This window comes from Aptenodytes forsteri, unplaced genomic scaffold (genome assembly GCF_000699145.1).
Source record: "Aptenodytes forsteri isolate BGI_AS27 unplaced genomic scaffold, ASM69914v1 Scaffold147, whole genome shotgun sequence".
In the NCBI taxonomy this organism is placed as follows: domain Eukaryota; kingdom Metazoa; phylum Chordata; class Aves; order Sphenisciformes; family Spheniscidae; genus Aptenodytes; species Aptenodytes forsteri.
In genome coordinates, this window is record NW_008795320.1 from 124,661 (window position 1) to 143,383 (window position 18,723).

An 18,723-nucleotide genomic window follows, 5' to 3' on the forward strand; every position below is an offset into this window, starting at 1 on the left:
TGCTCCGGAGCCAAACTCTCCTCTCCGCAGAAGCAGCGGCAAGTGATGCTCGACTGACGGAGTTGGACCTTGCTGGAGACGGGAGCGCTCGTGGAGGATCGTTGCTCGAGCAGATCGTGCACGCTCGAACAAATCGGGTTTATGCCACTCGTAGCTGCGTATCCGCGTGAACCTGTTCGTCTGTGTAGCACTGATATATTCACAAACGAGGCAAGAAGAAGAAATCAAACTCTTGCGAGATGCCCAGCTGAACTGGGGAATTAAGGTTGCTTGCTGTGAAAACATCAGCTAGGGACAGTGCTGCCGCGTTATCCCGCTTCTTCCTTAATTTGTCGCTTCTGGACGTGGTTTATGACAAAGCTACTGGGAATTCGAGGGTACCTTTTAGTACAGTTGCCCAGGGAATTAAATCTATTTTTCTCCCCAAAACATCTCTCGTCCCTTCAGAGCTCTGAGATTAATACCTTCTTTAGAATGCTTTTAAATTAAATCACAAACTCTAATCAATTACAGTCAACTAACGTCCAGCTGTCTAATGCGTCGGCTGGTGTGAGAAGACGAAGCCTTTGCCTCCAAGAGCCTTTTGGAAATGAATATGTTTGAGTTCGGGTTTGCTCAGCTTAAGTTTGGGGGAAAATGTGAGCTGTGTATGTGGGGAAAAAAACCCTGCATGTTGCTGAAATTTAGTAGCGGGGCTGAGTGATTTGGTTTGTTCTTGCTCGTGCAATGTCAGTTATTGTAAACAGGCTACTTTTATTCTAGAGGAGACAGACGAAAGGGTATTGTGCTTCTGGGACAGGAAGAGTGGTGGGTGTTTTGATGTTGCTTACAAAACCAAACCTAATGTATAATTCCTATAAAGAGAAATGGCGTGTCGTTCCTTCAGCCCGGCAGCTCGAGGCGCCGATGGCTGCTCAGCTGTGTGGCTGATCGATGAAGTAATCGCGTGCATTTTAAATTCATTTTATGGGCTTGGGGGCGTTTTTGAGAGTACAGAACTGGAGTTGGTGGTGCGCGATCCGCTGCGTTGGAGCCCACCTTCCTCCCAGTCCCGTTTAATGGCTCGCGCCAGCTTCTGACTAAAAACGTAAACTTTCGGGCGGCGGGGAGGATTTGCCTTTCCTTACCCTGTCTCAGCCCTGAGAGGCCCAGACAAAAAGGAACAGCATGTCTTTGAGCACATGCGAGTTGGGCATTGTGCAAGTTTCAGACAGGGGACTTCATGGAGCTGAGTGGACACAAAGGCGTGTCTGAGTTTCTGAATCCCAGACGGTGTGATCTGCATTTTAATAGAAGAAAAATCAATTAAACAATCTTTGTAAATCCTTCCTAGCTTTAGGGCTAAGCTAGTTCTGGTTTATTACATCTTTTATTATCCTGCATCCCGAGGATAAAATTCTCTGCTTTGCTTTCCAGTCCTCTTTTTGGTTTTATTTGGCTTCTTGTATGGAACACGGATACGGTGTGTCTTTTCCCCTCTGACTGCAGTAAATTTCTAGTATAGCTGTTTGGTTTTGAAAGCGAACTGATTTTTACACGTGGGCACCTGAAACAGTGGCGGTAGCAACCCAATAACGTGAAGATGAAATGTTTGGAGATTTTTACGCGTGGGGGAGAGATTTCCCATAAATTCAGAGTGAAGAATAACTTCTTTCTGCTGTCTCTTTTAAGGCTTACGGTAAAAATATTCTGTGTTGATGTGGATTTGCCGTTCCGGATTTTCATCGTTTTAATACTTCATTAGAGGAATTTTTTCAGCTGCAGTTTTTGCTTGGGAGGGACCTTCCTTTCAAGAAGAAGTTACCGAAACGAGCTTTCTGTTCAGTGCATTTTCTGGCCTCCCCGGTGTGACTTAGGTGTAGGCACAGGTGTGCCCCGTGGACTGTGAAGCTCATGGGCTCCTGCCTTCATCCCCCTGAAGTGCTTCTGGCTGAGCCGGAGGAGGAGGAGGAGGAGGAGGAGGAGGAGGAGGAGAGAGGTCAGAGTGCGTTTTGACATTACTAAGGACAATTGCTGTCAGGGTGTCTAGACAGACCTGATAAGGATATTAAAGGCTCACAAAGACGACCATTGTTGAGGGGTCAGGGAATCGGTCAAACACGTTCGTTTTTCTGTATTTGTCAGGTACACAAGGCTGTGGGTAATAAGTTGTCTGGGGGCCAGCGTACATCTTTATTATTGAATGGAAGCGCGCGAACGCCGTGTTTGGTTAAAAGAAAACTGTGAATTTGTAAAGCTAAGGTTGAACGTGTCCGCGTTTGGAGAAGGTAGCTATCACTGAGGCGGTGCGGCTCGTACGGCCCGGGGTTTCTTCCTCGCTGTAGATGCTCGTTCTGCGCAGCCGGTAAAACTTTCCGCAACCAAATTCATCCTTAGGAGCTGTTTCACGCTCCTTAGAGAAGCGATGATGAATTCCTGCCGGTCAACGCTCTGGAGATCTTCCTAAAGAGTCTGACTTCTATTTGAATACTCTTGCTTGTAAACTACTTACTTTATTAACGCACCACATAAACCAGCTAACGTTTTGAAGGCAGATTTGTGTAAAGAAGATGTGATGAAACATCACTTAGCATCCATCTCTGGTAATGAATGTCTGTGTGTGCCAGACACTAATCAATACAGCAAGCCTTTAATATCAGACTTGCCCTCAGAGCCAGAGCAAGTGATTTATCATTGTTGTTGCTCATATCTGCTGGTCCGTGAAAGTCTTACCCTTGCCTTTGCTGCGCGTTTTAGTTACCTTAAATCTTGTTACGCTGCCTGTGGTCTGTCCGCACAAGTGTGAAAGGTTTTGTTCTTTTTTTCCCCCGTAAAGAAACGGCTCATGCTGGTAACTGCAGAAAGAAAGGATGCTAAGATACTGCTCCCGTTTATGTAGAGGAGGTAGGATTGTAATGGGGGAGTCCAAAAACCTCAACTTGTCCTCTCCTTTCACCTGTCTTTAATTTGAAAGAATTTTAAACCGAGGGAAATACAAGACCCGAAATTGAGTAAGCTTCGCCGAAAACAGCTAATCTGCGCTCCTTAGCCTGAAGTTTGCAAGTACGATCTCTGTGTGCAGGAAAATAAAGCCTAAGAATTGCATGAAAGAGCAGCTCTTGGCTCTGATCACCGAATCCGAACCTGAAACAGAGATAACTTAATCGTTCAAGAATATTTTGAAACGTCCTTTGATAGTTCGATGGCTTCTTACATTGCTGTTTCTAGCTCAGATCCATGAGAACGACGACAGCGGTTTATGGATGTGAGAGTTGCAGGTTATTTTCTTGCTGTGCATGCAGCCCCTTTGACGTTAGCGCAAGTAATCATTTCGAGGTTCTGGCACGAGTAAGCTTGCGTTTTTCAACCGACATGTATCTCGGAGGAGAAGAGCAGCACCAGATGACGAGCTTCTGCTGTGTAGTAACTGGTGAGAAGCTGGAGCTGGTTCTTCGAACTGAAACACAGGCCTGGCGATAGAGACGCAAGAGCGCACGGCTCCGTCTGTCTTCAGAGAGAAGGACGCGCTTGCAGCTCCTTTCCAGAGGAGAGCGCGCTATGGGAGGGCTCCAAGGCTGTTAGCTTTATGGCATGTACAGTCACTTACCAGTCTTGAAAAGCAGCTGTAAAGTTTTTCAGAGTGCCAAAAAACGTTGTCTTCATCAGAGGGAAACTTGGTCTGAGTTAGGTGCTGTTGGAACTCATTAAACACGATAGCTGAAGGCGCTTCAGTCGCTGGAAAAGTGCCTCCCGGTGTAGACTTGCACAAGGCTCCCAGGTTTGAGCTCAGCTGATGGTTTGAAGAACATTGTTTTTCAGAGGCTTCAGGCCATGTGGGTGTTCTTGAGTTCTTGAAAGTTCGGGTTTGACGGCTCTGAATGGTTTCACTTCTGATGAAGTCCTGTTCTGGGCTAGACTGGTAAAGTCTGAAGTACCAAATGAGCCTTGAACTGAAGCCTCGCTGGTGAGACTGGAGCGTGTTGAAACGGAGACCGAAGAAGAGCAAGGGAGAAGTGTCCAGGACCATGGGCTGTATGTAGAGGGGACTCACAGTGTTGGGATGAAACAGCGTGCTTTCCGGTCAGGTATACTGGGAGGGGAAAAAAAAAGAGACCTTTCCTCTTCCCTCTGGTTTTAAAGAAGTCTTTGCAAGGTATTTAACTGACACTTTGTGTTTTAAAAGGTTTAAAGGAAATTGGCTAAGTTTATTGCCTGGATGTTTGGGATGTTTTCAAGGCATGGCTTTAGTTAACGTTACAGAGGGAGAAATAATCTACTGCATTAGTTGAATCACTACGATGGTAACAGCTCATGTTGCAAAATTAAGTACAATGTATTAGGTATAGGTAAAGCTAGCGATGGAAACCCGGTTTACATTTTGGAAACAGGCTGTATGGTATTCCAGATTCTGCCAAAATAAAAGTTAGACAAATATGTCGAGGAGGGTGTGCCTTCAGTTCCTCATGTGAGGAGTGTTGGCTAATACTTGTGGCGACTCAGAGACACAGAATCACAGCCTGGTAGTACTGTCGCCTGACCCCGAGAGCTCTTTATCTGGAAGCAAATGTGAATTTGCTCTCCAGGCCAGCAGTCCTGAGAGAGGACAAATTAGACGATGAATATAATCCTCCCAATTCCACTTTCTCTACATAATATCTAGTTCTTCCCAGAAGTGAATATGACCACGTGCCTCTATGTAGCCAACCTTTCTTTTGAGCGCGGGTGTTGCTGATAACTGTTGTCAGTTAAATGCTGATTTCTTTGTTGTACACACATCAGAGCAAAACAAACGGTCCTGTGGGTGAAGACTGTTAACGCAGGTGGAGAGGTGCCTTTCTTGTTCCCCGTAACGTTGTGTTGTTTTGTGGGGTGGTTTGTTTTGGTTTTTTTATTACAGTGCTGTTTACAAGGTTCTACAGCCTGTGGCGTGAGCTGGTGTTAGTCCCCCACAGCAGACTCACTCTGCCATTAAACCTTCCAGAAGTATATCCTCTGCTGAGCTTGTGGCTGACCATCTTGGTTTTGTTTATTTCCTTATGTCCTTAGGAGCTGGAGAAGCTAGGACTGCGAGATGATGTGGATCTGCACGTCTACGAAGTCCCAGTTGAATACCAGACAGTGCAAAGGCTCATTCCCGCATTATGGAAAAAGCACAGTCCACAAGTGAGTGAGTAAAGGGAGGAGGAGAAAAGACAGGGCGAGTGGTTGAAATCTGTCATGCTTACAGCAACGAGCATGATGTGAAGTCCCCTTTTTTAATGTATGTTCAGACCGGTGGTCCCTCACTAGATCTTCTCCTCCGTTGTGGCGAGAACACGTGAATTTGTAGAACTTTATAGCTCAGAATAGAGCGCTCCAATTAATGGGAGCAGTCGGTGTGAAGAGGCCGCCGCAAAGGGCTGTCTAGACAGGTCGCGGTTAGTCTGTGCCACCTGGGCTGGTCCGGCGGCGGGCTCGGCTGCGAACGTGCCAACGTTCGTTTTCACCCTGAGTAAATTACAGTTTAGGCCAGGAGGGGGTGAAACAAGAAGAATTGTTCTGTACTGGACCCACGAGTTCACCGATAAAATGACGTTACTGGGACATTCCTGCAAGAACTCCTGTAGCAACTCCATCGGTCTTTAACTGGGAATCGCGGGCTGTTGGTTTTCCGCCGTTTTGTATTTTGGTTGATCTAACTTGTTTCTTTTCTCTTGTAGTTGGTGGTTCATGTAGGCGTTTCGGGTATGGCTACAACTGTAACTCTGGAGAAGTGTGGCCATAACGTAGGTTATAAAGGCTTAGACAACTGCCGTTTCTGCCCAGGCTCTCAGTGTTGCGTAGAAGGTGGCCCAGAATGCATCGATTCCATTATTGACATGGACACGGTTTGCAAGAGAGTCTCAGCACTGGGGCTGGATGTCACGGTCACTATATCTAAGGATGCCGGCAGGTATGGGGTGCCAGTGATCGATGGGGAAAATAGACTCGTACTGCCATGCGTGTTCCCTTCGTGCTCGACTCCTGAGGCCCGTACGATTCATACGCTTTTCGCTTCTCACGGAGCTGGCAAAATACCATCTATTTTTCAGTGGTCACCCAGTCATCGGGGGAAAAAGAGAGATCTTTACGTTTCTTTGTCCTAGATTGGGTTAAAGCAGTCGCACAGACTCACAGTACCTGGCTTGTATCCCACTCTTCATTGCAGGACGTTGCTGCAATGCTGGATGATAAGAATGTACAGTTCCTCCCGTCCTGCAGTTTGCTCGCTGTATTTGTCACTTGTTGCTAAATAAGCTCTATTCTTCTATTTCAGGTACCTCTGTGACTTCACTTACTACACTTCCTTATACCAGAGCCGCGGGAGGTCAGCTTTTGTTCATGTGCCTCCGCTGGGAAAACCATATACCGCAGAACAGCTGGGTCGGGCGCTACAGGCTATAATAGAAGAAATGCTTGACGTTTTGGAGCATTCTGAAGACAAAATCAATTGTCAGCATGAACACTGAAAGTGGGCAGAAGCTATCCTAGTATTGCACTTCCCGAGTTTTCCCTGCTACTGAAGTGCTGGGGAAAACGGTCTGAAACGTACAGACCCGGAACCGGAGACTTCAAAAAGGAAAATTCCGCTTCTAGAAATTGACGTTTTTTGTCAGATGTGTGCATTTCAGCCTAGGCAACAAAGGATTCAAAATCTCTTCTTTAAAACACCTGCAACTACTCATTTCTGAAGTGACCGAAGTGTGTGTGCCGTGCTTTACCCAGAGCTTATCTGTCAGCCGAGCGGCAGCTACTGGCCAGTCTAATACGGCGCAGATGGAAAGTTTCTCATCTGGACTTGGCGTTCAGGTGCAGGGAGTTGATAACCCAGTCTTCTAATGACTAGTTCTTAAGCTGAAAGGTTTGCTTTGGTTTTGTTTTGGTTGTTTTTTTTTCTTTTTTCCTCTTTGGCCCGAATTACAGGTTATCATGTAAAAGTATAACTGAAAGGAGTCGGCGTGGTGTGGGTCTGTCTGTTGTAAAATGGCGCTTGGTGGAGACAAGGAGTCTTCGAAATCGCTTTGCTGAAATGGAAAATTATTTTAGGCGCTGATTTCTCACCCCACATTGTCCAAATATTTGTAGGGTCCTCTGTAATGTACTGGTTAACTGGTAGCTGCAGATAGAAGGGAAGCGTTCTGGGTTCCTTTTGTTGTGGAGCAGGAGATAGCGCTTTTTTTTTTTTTTTGTACACAGTATGAGCCTAACTCGCGCCAAATATTTCCAAATGTCGTCTTTTATTACGCTCTCGATGCCACCTTCCTCACTCAAGTCAACCATATACCTCCTGTACAAAACACATTGTTTCATACGTGTATAAAGCAAATCATTAGCGGTTAAATAGCTTTGCTAAAGGCCACTTTCTCCGCAGGAGATCTTTATCCTAGACTCTTGGTGCTAGCTGTTATTTTTAAGGTGAAGGTTGAGTAATTTATAACTTCTTTAGTTATAAATTTTCATTCTCGTTAAAGGTTAGGTGAAGAGTAATGTTTAACTTAAATTCTAAGTTGCCGCCTTGATTTATTATAGGCGTAAATGTGCAACCGTGCGGATTCGAAGACGTTCAGCCAAATCAAATCTAAAATCTTAAACCTATTCCCACTGTCTGTAAACCAGAGGCGGGTATGTGAAAACTAGGAATTTTGCTTAGAACGAATGTTTCGGGCTGGTTATTAGTGTCCCCCTCCCAATGGGAGGGTACAAGGTGCTGCTTCTTGTGTGAGCTTCCCCAGTAATTAATTTGGGGAAGAGTGCATGCAGGTTCTAAGCAGGAGTTTAGAAGCGGTTGACGCTAGTCGTGCCTGTAGGTTTGCTTCCAGATCAGAGGGCTCCAGCGAAAGGCGGATGATGTGACAGTGGGAACAGACGCAAAATTGGTGATTGATGACCGGTAGGTCTCGTTGAGGGGCCATTTAAATGAAGAGGTCTGTGATTTGATTCTAATACTTTTACAAATATATATATATATATAAAAAAAAAAAACCCAACATTTTGAACCGTTTTAAAATACCATTATTTTAATTTTTCTAATTATGAATGATTCTGCTATAGTATCTCTCAGTGAGAGCTGCCGTTAACTTGCTGTTTTCCAGTAGAAGTCTAGTGACGGGAGGAAATGCCGCTTCTCCTTGTAACCCTTGGGAGAGGACGAAGACTTCTGCAGTTGTAATAACTTCGCTAAGGGGACCTGTGTATGAAGGTTTTTTTGGATAGACTTCTGGTTTACCGAGGAAATTACCGATGCATTTACTAGACAGGCTTTCCCGATCAAAAGAGTTTGCCTTCGAAGTAAATGTTCTCTTTTGCATTCAGATACGAAGTAGCACTTGTCAGATTGTCAGCAGGCAGGCAGACTTTCTGATTAGTAATTTATTATATTTAATATTTTGTTTAAATATTCGTGGTTTGACCCATTCTTGCAAATAGTTGAGCTACTTATCTTGTAGGTTTATTCCTTTATCTGGTAAGAAGTTTTTGTCATCGGCGTGTCTTAGCTGCTAAACTTTTAAAAGAGGATTAATTCACGTATTCTGCTGAGTTCAGCAATTGATTTAAGTGATTTTCAGTAACGCTATTTAATTTACGTGTAATGTAGTTGTGAATAAAAGGGGAGTGGAAGATCAACAGTTTAGCGAGGCGATGACAAACAAACAAACAAAAAAATGACCCTGGAATCGAAGCGGCCGTAGGAAGGGGCTGGTCGGACCAGCGGTGCCGGTGGACGCTGTGCTGGGAGAGCCGCGGGGAAGGCTGGGGGGCAGGTCGCTGGTCGGGCTCTGTCGACGGTACGTGTCTCTAAGCGAGACGCGCCCTGTCTGTCCGTGTCTGTCGGAACGTTTACGCTTCCTTTGAGCGTACGAGCGGGCAGCCTCGGAGAGCCCCCCTGGACGTGGCCGAGGAGGAGCGGCTCCAAATTCATCGGCAGGGAAGGTGTACAGCGGCGGCTGCGTGGGGAGAACGGCTTCCCACGCTGGTTTTTTCCGCCGTGGAGTTACGTCCTGTTCGACACCTATCGCTGTTCTTTCTTGGGTGCTCTCTGCCCTTCAAGGGGAAAAGTCTTGAGCCAATTTCTGTGACTGCTGTTTGTCTAAGGACTGCAGTGTCAGTGCTAAAAATCTCATTTCTGGAAATACTTTGCTTTGGGCGTCACTTTGGGCTGTGCGTTTCCTCGTAATCTGTTTTTGTGAAGCTGCCATGTGATCAGTTTCGTAGAAAACGTAATTTATTTTATAATCTTTTTGGGTTTTTGAGAATTAGTCCTCAGAGATTGTGCTTGTAAAGGGTGTCTTGGTGGTAGAGAGATTTTTGTATAGTGAAACTTTTAAAAATGGCATTAAACTAATTTTATTTAATCTGCCCTAAATTAAATACTTTTGTTTTTTTGAAAGGTTTTTGTTAAATTCATTAATTCGTAATGCCTTTCCTATAGGTGCGTATTTTCTTTGGAAATATGACGTCAGACTGATGCAGAGCTTCAAAAAGCTGATGCTTTGTGTAATGCTTACTAGCTGCTTTCTCTTCCAGATCATCAATAAATAGAATTTGCTGATTTGCACTGACTGGGAGACCTGTTGCCAACCACAAAAAAAATGTCGTGCTCGTGAGTAAGCGTAGGAAGTTCAGGTTCAGTGTTAATTACCGCGCCTGCAATTTGTAAAACGTAAAAGCTGGTGAAGTTCCGGAATCCTGCGACTGCAGAATTGTCTCTGGGGATACGCTTCACGGAGAAACGGGGGTGAGAATATTTTGTGTGGAAGAGAGAATTAGGGAGGTTCCACTGTATCGGGTCCGATGTCATTTTAGCTGCTTGCCAACGGCTTGGAGTAGGAACTGGCTAACGTGTTGGTGAAGTTTGGTGATGACAATTTAATTGTTTCAGGTATTAAATGCTGCGGAGGACTTTGAGGAACTCCAGATACTCGTAAACTCCTTCGTAATTTGGTGACACTGGCGTCGGGAGAGGTTTCCTTTGAATTGAGCATGGTAATCTACTTTATAAAACACAGCAAAAAGAAACGGCGAGCTTGAAAGTTTCTTTACCTTAAAGACTCGTGGGGGACTTGACGACCCTTATGGGTCCCTTCCAACTTGAGATATTCCATGGTACGGTTGAAGGTAAACACCCATCGTACAGAAGCTATTTGCATTTTTTGGGGGGCAGCTTTTGGAAAGGATGTCTGTAAGATCATACAGAGCAGTTCACGCTTATCTGGAGTATTCCCCAACCTCCTAAACGTGGTAGTAGTGGGAAAGGATGAAAAGGTCATGAAGGTGGTTAGAGGTGTGGAGTGTGGTTGTGACATGAGACTGCAGCCAAGAACTGCTGAGCTTCGAGAGTCCTTCCAGGAGGGACCTGACTGAGGGCGTCCAAAAGTTTAAGACTTCATGAAAACTAACCGGTTGCTCTGCTTTCACCCCGAAGAGGAGGGAAATTCGAAGGCAAGGTGCCTAGAGTAAATTTGAGGTGAATGCTTCCCGGCTGACTCCTTGCAGAAATTGAGAAGGCGTTTGCACGCGGCGTTGCGTTGTAAAGCGTAGCCTGACGTGTTGGGCGCTGCCCGCAGCGGGAAAACAGACCCGTTGAACCAGGGGCTCTGATCTAATATGCTGACTTATCTTTCCTCTCCATAGGGTTTGTACTGCACGTACTGTGGTAAGTCGGGTAGGAAACTGTACTATTTGTAGGTACTTACCTTAGGCAGCCACGCTTAGATGTAGCATTCAAACTCCGGGGTGTCTCTCGCTGTTCTGCCGGTTGTGCGGGCCATATCGAACCTTTTAGTGCCTCGGTCAGCTGGCAAAGGGGGTTGTTCTGGGCCGCTGTCACGCAGTGCCGCGCCTGGAATAAAAGCCCAAGAGCTTCCAGGCCTGCGGGCTCGCAAACGGACAGCGCAGACTCCCGGCGTTGTTGTTTTTCGTTAATGAAAAGGCTGAAGAAGTTAGAATCCACTGAAGTTTCTTCCAATACTCAAATAATCTTCATTTGATGGAGTGCGTGATTCGTTGACCTCGCATGCGGGCTTTCTTAGGAAATGTATAGAAGGAGCCGCGGTAGGAGGAGCTTCTTAAAACCAAAAATGGGAAAACCACGTAAATGAGTTGAATGGGTAATTCCCCACTAACGCAAGAGCTAGCGCTGGACTAAAGCAGCGGTTACACGGTCTGACCGTGTTCTTTCACGGTTTAACTTGCGACTCGTGCGTCTTTTTTAACTTGCAGCGCGTTTCTAGCTCTCTAACCGCGCGGCTGATGCTCAGACGCTGAGCTACCTGAAGAGTGAGTGGTCGTGTTTGAAGGCTGACTGGAAACCAGTATGTTTAGACGGAGAAAGTACGCTTGTGTGCGTTTTAATTACGGTCTTCAGATTTCATCCCCCCAGTGCAGATAATAAAATTGTCGGCAATTAATTTGTACGTACTTTCACAAAGTAACTTCCTTCCTATTGTCTCCTTTACTTACTTTAATATCCTACCCGATAATATTTTAATGAGGGAAGTTTCAGAGCTGCGAAGGCTTTCTCTCAAGCTCTATCTGTTGGCTTGGATAAAGTGCCCCTAGTTGATACCATAAGTACACATCTTGACGTAGACGGATTTGTTATTTTTGCACCAGAAACCCTAATGTTTTTGCAGTATAAAGTGCACTTTTTCTTAAACAGCTTGTATTCACGTCTGATTAGTGTCTTATGTGATGAAAGTGATATTCTGCCAAACCTCCAAAGCTGAGGATGTTGTTAATTCTTCGTCATATTAATTGAAACCTGAGATCCGCTTCTGCTCAGTCTATTTTAAGACAAAGTAGAGAAGAAAATGCCTCCCCATAGATAGGAATTAAATATAGGAAGTGAAACTTTACACCGCCCTTAAATAAATCTCTGTGCTACTTAAATACACGTTCAGGTTTTCTATTGCACCAGCTTCTTAAATCGCAAATGTTTACTTTGATTAAACAGGGAGTGCCTTGTCCTGTGCGGGGCTCACTTTTGGAAGGCAGAGTGGTGGCGATGGGGACAGATGAGCCATTTGCACATAAGGTGGGTGGAAAGGCTGGGCTTTCGGCACTGGGAGAAACTGCTGAACTGGTTGGGCATCCCCTTTACCCAAGGATGCTCTTCAGAAACTGCACGGAATTGAGTTCTCGAGGTTTCCGACAGGCGCTCGGACCTGACAAAGGAAAAACCAGAGTATTTGCTGCTTCGTTGTCACTCTTGGTTAGGTTGGCCAAATTCGTGAAGGTTATTCTGTCTCTTCTTTAAGGTTCCGTGTTTTGTTCGGACTCGGTTACGCACGTTACAGCATCACTCAGCCTCTCGGGCCCTCCGTTCGTTAACTGTGGTGTAATAAAGAGTTGTCTGTCTGGGTTATCTCAGGTGTCGCCAGTCTCATGCTTATCAGGACTCTTGGAGCTACAATTCTGAATCTGTTGGGGCTTCTGTTTTTCTCAGTGTGTTCTTGCAGTGCCTTGTAAAACCAAACAATCTAGCGTGTCACAAAAGGGCTGTGTAATAAAGAACCGTTAACATACTTTCAGCTTGCTATTGCTGGACTGGACTTTGTAACTGAAAATTTAAACCGATGTTTCAAAGTAAATAAAAGAGTTTAACTCTGACTCCTGGTGTCTTTTAACAGTCGTTGGCAGAAGGCGTTTTTAAAGATGCCTTTTGTAGGGTGGCAATTACGTATCGGTGGTCACAGACTGACCAGATAACAGCGCATTTGGTTTGATGCCATTCCCCAAGCAGCGGCTGCTGTCGGAGATGAGCCCTTGGACTAATACGGAGCCCCTGCCCTGTCGCGTGTGGCTGTTTTTCGGAATGGGAACGGGTGCAGGGCCTGTTGCGACAGGCCAAGGGGGAATGGCTTTAAACTAAAGGGGGGTAGATTTAGACTAGAGATAAGGAAGACATTTTTTACGCTGCGGGTGGTGAAACACCGGCCCAGGTTGCCCAGAGAGGTGGTGGATGCCCCATCCCTGGACACATTCCAGGTCAGGCTGGACGGGGCTCTGAGCGACCTGACCTAGTTGAAGATGTCCCTGCCCATGGCAGGGGGGTTGGACTAGATGGCCTTGAGAGGTCCCTTCCAACCCAAACCATTCGATGATTCTATGGCTCTGTGCTGCCTAGGCTCGTTCTCTCAGACCTCAGCTGCTTATCTTGGATATTTGTGTCATTTTATTCAGAAGAGCATTTGGAAGTTTTATCTTCCCGTCACCTATTACGTATGTGTGTTTCTTTTATCTATTACGCTCTTTCTTTGTACTTTGCGATAAGTTTTCCAGCCCTCGTTTAGACCACGTAGCCTAACGGAGCAACAGCCACCTCTCTAAACAGAGTGCTGCACTCAAGTACTTATGCAAAAATTGTTCAACGTTACTGGTATGGAGATGCAGAGACCCGGGGAGTGTGTCCTTCCCCCGATTCCACGAAGACTCTTTTAAAGCGTGCAGCAGCATGGTTAGGTCTTGACAGCCTGTAATCCTGAAAGCTCTGGGGAGAAAAAGCTTTTCTCTGCGAGTTTGAGACTTACCCATTTCACTCCGAGCTGGATAATTCCAGGAGGCAGCGGCAAAAGGATCTGATTAATAACACACACACACCCCCCTCGTGCATTTCTCACACTGAAAACATCAATTCTGCTCAGATTTTTTTTAAACTCTCGTTTTCACGAGGCAAAGTCTTGGAGAGCGGAGTTTGGAGCCGCACTCCTCCAGTGACTGGAGTTGCCTCTACGCAGCCCAAGCTGGAAGCAGGACAAGACTGACTCTGGTTTTAACACCCCCCCCGTGGCATTACTTTAAACAAACAAAAAAAATAACTCTTCCTTCTCTGTTCTCAGGCGAGAGATCTGTATGGCCCGGTCTGCGCTTGTTAGTGCCTCTGGGATCCGCGGCGGCTGGAGCACGAGCGTCGAGAGCGTGTTCTGCGCATCGGCGGAGAGCAACGCTGAGCGGGATGCGAGACTCCCCGGCGAGCAGGTCTGTCCGCAGCCGTCTGTTCGGAAGACAAGAAGGGTAATCGCGTGCCGGAGGGTTCAAAGAGCTTCCCAAAACTTCTTTGGAGACGTTAGTGTGCTGCAGGGCCAGACAGACGGTCGCTTTCCTGGGGGAAGGTGTTAGAGTCTGGTAAAACTTTGGGGCGTGCCGATGTCGGATGCACGAGGAGCTGGCGATCACAGCTCATCCGATCGACTTCTTCCGTTTCCTTTTTAGCTCGGGTTTCGTAGCCACATCACGCAAAGCCTGCCTTGCCCGGTGAACCCTAAATCTTTTCAGTCTTTTCCAGATCTGTCAGTTAATAAAGTATTTCTGCCTTACACACCCTTTACTCTTCTCACATGGGCTTAAACGGCGGCAGCAGTTCTCCCCCTCTCTGTAGACGTAGTCTTGGACCAAAGGGGGTTTCAGCAACGAAGCCTTGTGGGATGCAGCAGGGGACCCGCTGGCAGCAGAAGTTGCTGCGATTCTGAAGCTGGCTTTGATCCGCAGGCTGCAAATCCCTCGCAGGCTCCCTAAGCCGTTTGGGAACCCGCTGTCAGGCATTTTCTAGCCAGATTTCTTCCGTCGGGCTTCTTTTCTGGAGGAAGAGCTCTCTCTCGGGGATCGCGGGAAGATGAGCAGCGTCTCTGGAAGCTGCTGGGGTGCAGCAAACTCGAGCACCGTCGCGTGTTGCTTTCCTTGAGAGCAACCCTGGAGCTCTCCCCGTCTTCCCCAAGAGCATCTCCTTGCCTTGCCGGGCTGCTTCATCGCTGTCGGTTGAGCGCTGCTGTAGGCTGGCTGCCGGCGGTGGCTGCTCATGTTGGGAGGCGATGCGACCCGGCTTCGGCCGAGGACAGGCAGAAGCCTTGTGTTGGCTGCTTTCAGGCTGCTACCCTGCTCCTGCCGCCACTGGTCCTGACTGGGAGCAAACTGGGGTGGCGGGGAGGGCTGGTGCCACCAGATGGTGCTGCCATACAGCTGGACCGTGCACAGCTTCCCCCCGCTGCGCTAGAGCGGGACGGCCTGACAAGAGGTACGAGGCTTCGACAGCTTCAGCTTGGTCCTGAGGGCTTCTTGTGGTCCTGCCTTTCACCGCCCCTGAGGTTACAGCAACGGGAGGAAACGAAGGCGCCGCCAGCGAAGGAACAGCATCGGGCCCCCGCAAGGCGAGCGGAGGTTGCACCGAGGACGTTGGTGATTCAGCGTTTGCCCCTCGCCAGCTGCTCAGCGGAGCAGGTTGGATGTGGTATTGATTACCTCCAGGCACGGCTTTGCCAAGGGCGAGGGCTAAAGGTAAAGCCCACGGCCGGCCCAGCGTACCGAGGTGGGACAGGGCTCGGGGAGCTCCCGCAATGGTCCTAGCCCAAAAGCTGTGCTGTGAGGGCTTACCGTGCCCCTGGTCCGGAGAGTTAACGGTGGTTTGTGACTGGAGGGGGGGATCAGAAAGGAAAAAATTACGGTTCTTTTTGAATCTCTGCTTTTTCTGTCTTTTTTCTGATGTCCTAGCTCTGGGAACGTGTTTTCCCCGAGCTGCCACGGCGATCTCGTCGAGTCCTCCAGCCTTTTCTTCGGAGTTGGAGCACCGTGTTGTTCTCCTGCTTTTATTACGCTTCGCTGATACCCAGCGTGCGATGGGCGCTGGGGGGGTTTGAGACCTTCCTCGAAGGTGAGCCAGGACGCGCGCTCCCCAGAGAGGAGACGGGCTCTCCCGTGGGCCAGCCCCCGATGAAATCACTCTCGTTGTAATTCGCTTTATAAGGTGATAAGCTTTTACTGCAAGGCAGCGTTTCCAGAGTGATGTCATGCTGTTGGGTAAGCCCTGTGTCGATGAGGTCGTTTTTGCAACCGGAACTCTCCGGAGGGAGAGATGGAAGGTTTCGCTGGTCGGCGGCGAGGAAGCTCGTCGTAGAGCATCCCGCTTGGGATCCTTGGATGCAGAGCCAGAGAGCTGGGGAGGAGATCTCTGTGGTGGACTGGCTCCTCGTGGATCTTAATTCTTTCTTGTAACAGCCTGCTCCGTTCCCCCTCTTTTCTTCCTCCCCTGCTCCTCAAGCCCTCCAGACCCTTCGTAAATGAGGTGGGATTTTTGGGCAGCGTCCATCTGGCAGGCTGCTCGCCCTCCGCGTTTTCCCGGCTTGCGAATCAAAGCTGACCTCAAGCAAAGGTGCTGGAGAGCCCACCCTCTCTTACAGCCGCTGCCGAAGGGCTCCCCGGAGCTTCAATCAGAAACTCGCAGCTGCGGATCTGGTGCGGGGGAATGGCTGGAATTTCCTGCCCGCTCGGAGCAGCCCTCGCTGCCTTCGGTGGAGGCATGTGCGGGCAGGTCCCAAGTCAGGGTTCGCTGCCTCTCGCACCCTGGGCTGGGTGGCTGGGGATGGACAGGCTCCTGGAGCAGCGGAGAATTCCCGGTATGCGCTTCCCGCACCGGGGATGATTGCTCTGGCCGAGGTATTTCCCCGTGCCGGGGCTCCTCGCCGGGGCATTTCAACCACGCTTTTCTTTCCCCGTTGCTTGGAGGTACCTCATAGCCTGGCTCCAGCCTTCCAGGAGATATAAATGGATGTTAACACCTACCTCTGCTACGGGCTGGGGTTTTCTTGGCCGGTTCCCAACCAGCATCACGGCTCAGGCCGGGGGGAAAGTCTCTTCTTGCTGCTCCTCGCCAGCTGCTTCCCGCTGCGGTGGATGCTCCGGTGCGGGAGCAGCGTGCCCTGTGTGCCCAGCCCTTCCCCGAGTCACGCTCTGGTGACTAATTCCCTCCTGACGGGCGCAGAAGCCTGGTCCATGCCCGGGTTCACAAATAAATACCTTTATTTCTGTTGGAGGTTAGGCTAGCAGCAACCTCACCTAATTCTTCAGCATGCCTCATCCAAAATTGTGCCTTGCACTTAAAAACCATCCGGACTCTTAAAATCCTACGGTTTTAAGGAGCTTTCGGGGTTGTCCTTCCCTTGTAGCATCTCCTGAGGCTTTCCCTGATAAAAGAGATGCTGCTCTGGGACGTGCCTAGGTTGGATTTGATTTCCTTCATCTATTTCCCCCCCCCTGCTCTGGACTGGAAAGCTGTTTGGAGGAAGGATTTAGAGCTCATCGGGATCCCTCCTGAGCGTGGCTTGGAGCCTGCACGAGGGCAGGTCCCCGGCTAGAGCTGCAGCTTTCGCGCTGCCGCTGCCTTGTTCTTCGCTTCTGGGCTCAGCACCGCCGTCCCGAGGGAGCAGGATGCTCTCGAAAGCCTCGGCCTGGGGGTACCTGCTGGATCTACGCTAAAAATGGAGGCGAAGGGCTGTTTCGGCACGTCGGAGGGGCGAGACGCATCCCCCTTTGAACAGAAAGAGGCTCACACCATGGAAAAGCTTCTTTTTAAAGCTGCTTCTCGATAACCGTCACTTCGATCCCGCCCAGGCTGAGCTTGCTGCCTGCTGCTCGCGCAGACGATGCTCTCGAGGCATTACGCCATATTTATGTCTGCCAAAGGGGAAATACCATTGCAAGCTGTAAAGCATCCTCGCTGGAGGACAGACCCCACCTGTAAATCCCTCTGTCCGGGAAGCCCGTTCCAGGAAAGATGCTCGTTGCGAGCGGAGGACTTCCTCGTGCCGAAAGTATCGCTCTAAGGATGGGTTTTGGCGGTTGGATTGGAGTAATTTCCTGCACTGCCCGGGCCGAGGGGGCTGGGAATTCAAGTTAATCGGTGACCGCGGGTGCAGTCGAGGCAGAAACGTCTTTGTCCAAGTGGAGCAAAAGTCTCACTTTTGGCAGATGCTGTAAACTTGCAGCAAAGGAAGAAAAAATGCGATTCCCGCCGCGGCAGGGCAAAAGCTGCTTTTTGCTCACCTGACCCATCCTGTTTGTCTTTTATTTAGAAACGTCTAAAGGTCAAGACAGCTTCCACTCTGCCGATTCATCATGACGGCGGCCAGTGCTGGGAAAACACGGGCTGCGGCTTCCCAAACATCCCACGCTGGCAGCGGAGCCGGAGCCCTCGTCTCCCAGCCCTCTGCACCCCTTTCCAGACCTGGAATGAGACGGGATGGAACAAACCTTGTCCGTGATGCGACCGACGGACCACCTCGGAGGCCGGCTGGGTTCCTCCCCTCCACCGAGGGTTTTCTCGCCCCAAATTACTCCTGGAAGTGCTGAAGCTGCCTCCAGCCACCAGCTTCCCTCGAGACCAAGCCCTAAGGGCTGCTTGGAGCTTCGTGCGGCGGCAGCAGATAGGGGAAGCCGTGCTGCTCTTCCCTTCTTAGCCCTTGGCTGAAAAATACGCCACGGGAAAGTATTCTCTACCTCGCTTGCAGTAGTTTGCAGGAAATATTCCCCCTCCAGCATCCGACCTGCTCAACCCGAGCGGTTTCGGGGAGCACCTGAGGTCCCATAGGTCATGGGGAGCACCCAGTCCGACGCCATTTGCCTTGCAGAGGGACGCTCTGGCTGACGGGATGCTGTAACCTCGCCCTGCCGGTCCGGGGGCCGCTGCGCATCCGTTTCCCGGGGGGCTCTGGCTTTCATCGGAGACCCTCGGCACCCTTTTGGGAGCCGCTTGCTCAACAGCTGCAAGGAACTGATAGACCTAGAATCTGGAGGGCAGCACTTCCCCTCTTGCCGCTTGTGATAACGAACGCTACAAGAATAACCGGGGTTTCTGCAAGCGCGCGTGGGCGAGCGACCGCGGGGAAGTTTCGCGCTTTTCGGTGAATGGAAGCCTTCCGGAGCCCCCTCGCCTGCGCTCGCCCCCGTCAGCCTCCCGTC

At 49.0% G+C, this 18,723-nt stretch overlaps 1 protein-coding gene across 1 annotated transcript in view; it reads left to right on the plus strand.

Moving 5' to 3' along the window:
- PGPEP1 (pyroglutamyl-peptidase I) overlaps window positions 1-12,603 on the plus strand; it is a 15,338-nt gene extending 2,735 nt beyond the window's left edge. The window contains exons 4-6 of the mRNA XM_009279832.1: window positions 5,026-5,142; window positions 5,679-5,911; window positions 6,275-12,603. Of these exons, the coding sequence (XP_009278107.1) occupies window positions 5,026-5,142; window positions 5,679-5,911; window positions 6,275-6,467 (543 nt within the window). The 3' untranslated portion in view covers window positions 6,468-12,603. The remainder of the gene's footprint in view (window positions 1-5,025; window positions 5,143-5,678; window positions 5,912-6,274) is intronic.
- Window positions 12,604-18,723: the final 6,120 nt, after the last annotated feature.